Below are 5,067 nucleotides of genomic sequence, written 5' to 3' on the forward strand. Positions count from 1 at the left end.
GATTGTAATCTGGATCCCAGTTAAAATTACGCAATGCAAAAAGCAAGAATTGTTTTTGAATTGATTCAATCCTTTCTGAATGAACTTGGTAGCGGGATACCAAACAATAGATCCGTATTCTAGTATAGGTCTAACTAAACTGGTAAAAAGAGCTTTTGTAACATAAGGATCTTTGAACTCTTTTGACCATCGCCTTACAAATGCAAAAACGCCTTTGGCTTTATTGACTGTGACATTAATATGATGGTTGAAATTGAGTTTGGAATCCATTGTGATACCAAGATCGACAAAATTGGACACCTGCTCCAGGTTATAATTTGATATTGAATAAACAGCTGGTTGAACAGCCCTCCGAGAGAAACACATAACTTTAAATTTTTGAAGGTTTAGGTCGGTGTTATGCAGACGGACTTTTGATTGGCAAACAATATGGCGGCTGCCTCTGTTTGGTGTGAGGTGGTTACGTCGAGTTTGCCACAGGGTTGCATTTTCTTAATAGCTTTGTTTTTATTGGCAACCTTCGGTAGTTTGCTGCAGGGTTGTTTATTAATAATGCTTTTGGTTTTACTGGCAACGTTCGATAGAAATTGTGTAGATATGCACGTAGGAAACATAAAAAAGCGTTAAAAATGGATAACGAAGTATATGGTATTATATGTATGTTAAAACAATATGCAAATAGTGTTATATTCTGGACAGAAAATCAAAGAAATGTTATAAGGTGTGGAATAAGACACATTGAATCTTTGTTGATGCTCGGAAATATTAGACGCACCAGATCTTGCCGCGCAGTTATATGGCGTCAAACTAGAGATTCTGAAGGATCGTATGCATTTCTTCATAGACATCTTAAAAATGAAGATTTGTGGTCATTTAAGAACTATGTCAGGATATCAGATGGACAATTCGACCAAATTTTAAATTTGATTAGGTGCGACATAGAAAAATGTGTAACAAATGCTAGAAACGCCATTTCGCCAGAGGAACAGTTAGCGGTTACGCTTCGGTATTTAGAAACCGGCGAAACTTATCGCAGTTTAGCATTTCAAACGAGACTGTCCCATTCATTCTTGGTTTATTGCATCCCAAAAGTTTGCAGAGCAATTTGGAAACGTTTAAGTCGCTTATATTTAAAGGTAATTAAAAAAAATTTAAGTGTTAAGTTTTCTTGAAGTCAAAGTTAAGGAGTGAGGTTAAGGAGTGAACACCAAATATAAAAACAAGTGACATAGACCTTTTAACCATCATATGTTTTAATGAAATAAAGTAAATTAAATATTAAAGTCAATTCAATAAATATTTATTAAAACGTAAAAATACAACAGGTACTGAAATTTAAAAAAACCAATTCAATATTAACTTAAATAAATTTTTTCGTTTTAAACACTAAATCACATTTTATATACATAAATATATCGTCACCTAAGTGGAAGATCGACCTATCTCGGCAGGCAATTCGAAAACGCCCTATCTCAGAAAACTTTTGAAGAACGCCCTACTTCAGAATTTGATTGAAGAACGCCTTATTTCAGAATTTTATTAAAAAAAAACACCCTATCTCAGCTGGCGATTCAAAAACACCCTATCTCAGTACATTTTCAATGTATTTCCAGCTGAGATAGGGCGTTTTTGAGCCGAATTCTGAGATAGGGTGTTTTTCAATATAATTCTGAAATAGGGCGTTCTTCAGTCAAATTCTGAAGTGGGGCGTTCTTGAATAATTTCTGAGATAGGCCGTTTTCGAATTGGCTGCCGACATAGGTCGCTCTTCCCGTCAGGTGACGATATTAAGTAAAAATAAAAAAATTCATTAAAACTTATCACCTACCACAACCGTAAAATTCATTAAAAACTTACATTAACTTAAAATCTATTCCAAATCGCTATCATCTAAAACACCATCTAAAGCTAAACTTAAAATATCCCGAGTTGTCGCGGAGTTTGTTACTTCCTTGTATTTTTTTCTGGCGGAAGATAGCAGGGAATGGATGGCATCAATGGTTTCCAGAGCAACGTCCTCACTTTTCATACCATCCAGTATGCTGACCACCTCCTCGCCAAACCACTCATATTTCCTTTTTGTGTTTGTCACCATTATATTTGTCAACTCTTTTAATCCCTGTTGTACCTTTTGTTGAAAATGAGCCTTATTTCGTTTTCTGCAAGATGATGAAACCTGAAAATAAAATAATTGTTATTATTTTTAGTTCCCGGAGTCTCCAAATGAATGGAAATCAATTGCGGATTAGTTTTAGCGGAAATGGCAGTTTCCTCTTTGTTTAGGAGCTTTAGATGGAAAGCATGTAAGCTTCTACGCTTCTCAATCAGATGGCTCTTACTATCACAATTACAAAGGAACTGATAGCATTGTACTGCTAGCACTGGTGGATGCAAATTGCAAATTTATTTATATAAACGTGGGCGCAAATGGTAGAACTCATGATGGAGCTATCCTAAGCCATTCGTCTTTACAGCGAGTGTTGAATAATGGGGATACATACTTTCCACCAGACAAAGTTATAGGGAACCAAAGATTATTGCCTTATGTCGTGGTTGCCGATAATGCTTTTGCACTACAAAGACACCTGATGAAACCTTACTCACACCTCACAAGTGTGCGTGAAAAAATTATTTTCAATAAAAGATTGTCCAGGGCACGTCAAACAAGTGAAAGAGCTTTCGGCATACTCTCTCAAAGATTCCTTATACTGAAGAAACCAATCAACTTACAAAACGTAAGAACTATTGAGACCATTATACAGGCGTGTTGTGTACTTCACAACTTTATTTTAAGTAATAGGATAAGTTCTTTGAGTGAACCATTTATGGATACAATGCATTCTAATGCAATATTATATGAAAGAAATCTCTCACCTGAAGCAATAAGAAATTCTTTTCTTGAATATTTTAATAATGAAGGAAAGTTGGAGTGGTTAGAACAACAATAAAAGTTATGCAAATTAAATATAATGCCTGAATTTTTAAATAAATATGGTTGAGCCTTTTTAATTTATTTTAATGAATTCAACGTTTTTCAGCATTTCGGCTACGAATCGTGAAAATATAACTTACCGACGGTTCGTCCCTCAACGAGGCGTTATCCGTGTTTATATTATTGTCCGTATCGTATCTCTCTTGGAAAAATTACAAATTACTCTTAGAAAACTTTATGTCACAAAATCTTACCGTTTGTGGCCTGTTTTCATCATTTAAACTATCCTGCGTCTCCCTTATTTCTACGTTTGGACGTAGAAACTGGAGCAGCTCGTAACACCACATTTTGGGTGTTTTCACATCTGCTGCGCCGCATCCACTCCGTTTACTGGCTTCAATTGCCCTCACTTCTCTCCGAAATTGTGAGCGCCGTCCTTGAATTTTTTCCCTAATGTTTTTTGGGGTCACAAGGGGATCTTTCGTCACCAAAACGTCGTGAATTCCATTTATTGCCGCATTTCGCTTATCCCTGCCACTATAATGACAATGCTTTGTGTTCCAAAGACACTCTCGGGCCTGGAGAAGATTTATTAATTCTTCCGTTAACGCTCGGCTCCAGGAGATAGACATTTCTATAATTATAAAAATTAATTGACCCACTTTAGATTTTCACAAATTTCTTAGTCATTTTCTAACGACACACAAATAAGTAATAATGTTTTTGTAATACAAATACTCACTTTAATAACTTTTATATTCGCGCGGATATTAAATATCTTTATATCGAAAATTTTGCGTTAGCAGTACATATACTCAGCGCGTTTTCTTCTGGAATAAACATGTTTTGTGTATAACTGCAACATCTACCATATCGGTATGGCAATACTGTATTTTCCAGCAAATTTTTGTGTATGGCAACACTTATTTTTCATCTGTTTGGCCCAGCAAATTTAGTTTGCTGTGAGAGTCACCAAACTCTCTCTCTCCGAGTTTGCTGCAACAACAATTTCACGCAGTTTGCCAAACAAAATTTCTGCATAACACCGACCTTAGTGGCATATAGTGTGTATTACACCAACTAACCACATTGTTCAGATCCGCTTGTAACAAAGACCTTTCTTCGATAGAGGACAATGTTTTAAAAAGTTTCACATCATCGGCATACATTAAAATTTTTGAATGTTTTATTATAGAAGAAATATCATTAATGAATATCAGGAACAGAATCGGACCAAGGTGGCTTCCCTGAGGAACCCCTGAATAAACTTTAATGATGTTGGAAGAACAATTGTTAACAATAACTCTTTGTGTTCTGTCAGAGAGGTAAGATCCATTGAAGAAGACTGGGCTGAAAGCCGATTAGGTCGAGTTTACGGATGAGTAACGAGTGACATACTTTGTCAAAAGCTTTACTGAAATCATATTACGTCGGTATGAGCATTTTCTCTAAAACCGTTTGAGACATGAGTTGTAAACTCCAATAAATTAGTCATAGTAGATTTTCCTTTAGAAAACCCGTGTTGAGATTGTGTAATTGAAGAAGATATAGAATATGTCAGCTGGTTAACAATAATTGCTTCGAATAATTTGGGGATAGCAGCAGTGGCGGATTTAAATATTTGCCGCCCCTAGGCAATTCATAACTTGCCGCCCTTTTTTCACGAAAAAAAAAAAATATATATATATCAAATATGATTGTTATTGTCAGTGCTTTATTACAATATAGTTCGTTAATAATGAAATACATAACGGAATTAACAAATTCGACATCAGCATGGATAAGGTATTCAACAAAAACCCTCTTTCAAACACTTCTTTTTCACAGTTCTTTACGTCTTGATTTTGCCACTGCCTAATTTGACATACGACGGAAGCTGACCTTCAGATTATTCACGTTATGATACACTTATGAAAAACTGGTGGGCTTGGAATCAAGAATTTTCTCGAAAATGCACGCTCGTTTTTCGGCAGTGTTGTCAAGTGTGGTAACCTTTTAGATGATTCTCGTTCTCGGGGCAGCGTGTCGGCTGTTTCTTTGCGTCACGCGCAGGCGCGCCGTCAGGTTTCTAAGCCGCGTGAATGAAAGTTAAATGGAAATTTCAACGACTGCTATACTAAGGAAAAATTCGCAGC

At 35.9% G+C, this 5,067-nt stretch overlaps 1 protein-coding gene across 1 annotated transcript; it reads right to left on the minus strand.

Moving 5' to 3' along the window:
- Nucleotides 1–1,673: 1,673 nt before the first annotated feature.
- Nucleotides 1,674–3,460, minus strand: LOC118750405. The gene is made up of 3 exons (XM_036485126.1): nucleotides 3,187–3,460; nucleotides 3,073–3,132; nucleotides 1,674–2,176 (listed from the first exon to the last, which is right to left on the minus strand). Exons 1-3 carry the CDS (start codon nucleotides 3,277–3,279, stop codon nucleotides 1,871–1,873), a joined length of 459 nt encoding a protein of 152 aa, XP_036341019.1. The 5' UTR covers nucleotides 3,280–3,460; the 3' UTR covers nucleotides 1,674–1,870.
- Nucleotides 3,461–5,067: the final 1,607 nt, after the last annotated feature.

The sequence above is a fragment of the Rhagoletis pomonella genome, unplaced genomic scaffold (genome assembly GCF_013731165.1).
Source record: "Rhagoletis pomonella isolate Grant_MI unplaced genomic scaffold, Rhpom_1.0 Rhpom_scaffold_00224, whole genome shotgun sequence".
Taxonomy (NCBI): Eukaryota; Metazoa; Arthropoda; class Insecta; order Diptera; family Tephritidae; genus Rhagoletis; species Rhagoletis pomonella.

Bases quoted from the DNA above. Each gene is read 5' to 3' on its own strand.
- LOC118750405 (XM_036485126.1), bottom strand. From the start codon at position 3,279: ATGTGGTGTTACGAGCTGCTCCAGTTTCTACGTCCAAACGTAGAAATA. The intron at 3,133-3,186 runs GTAAGATTTTGT...TTTTTCCAAGAG, and splicing joins ATGAAAACAGGCCACAAACG to AGATACGATACGGACAATAA. The intron at 2,177-3,072 runs GTAAGTTATATT...TTTTATTTTCAG, and splicing joins CGTTGAGGGACGAACCGTCG to GTTTCATCATCTTGCAGAAA.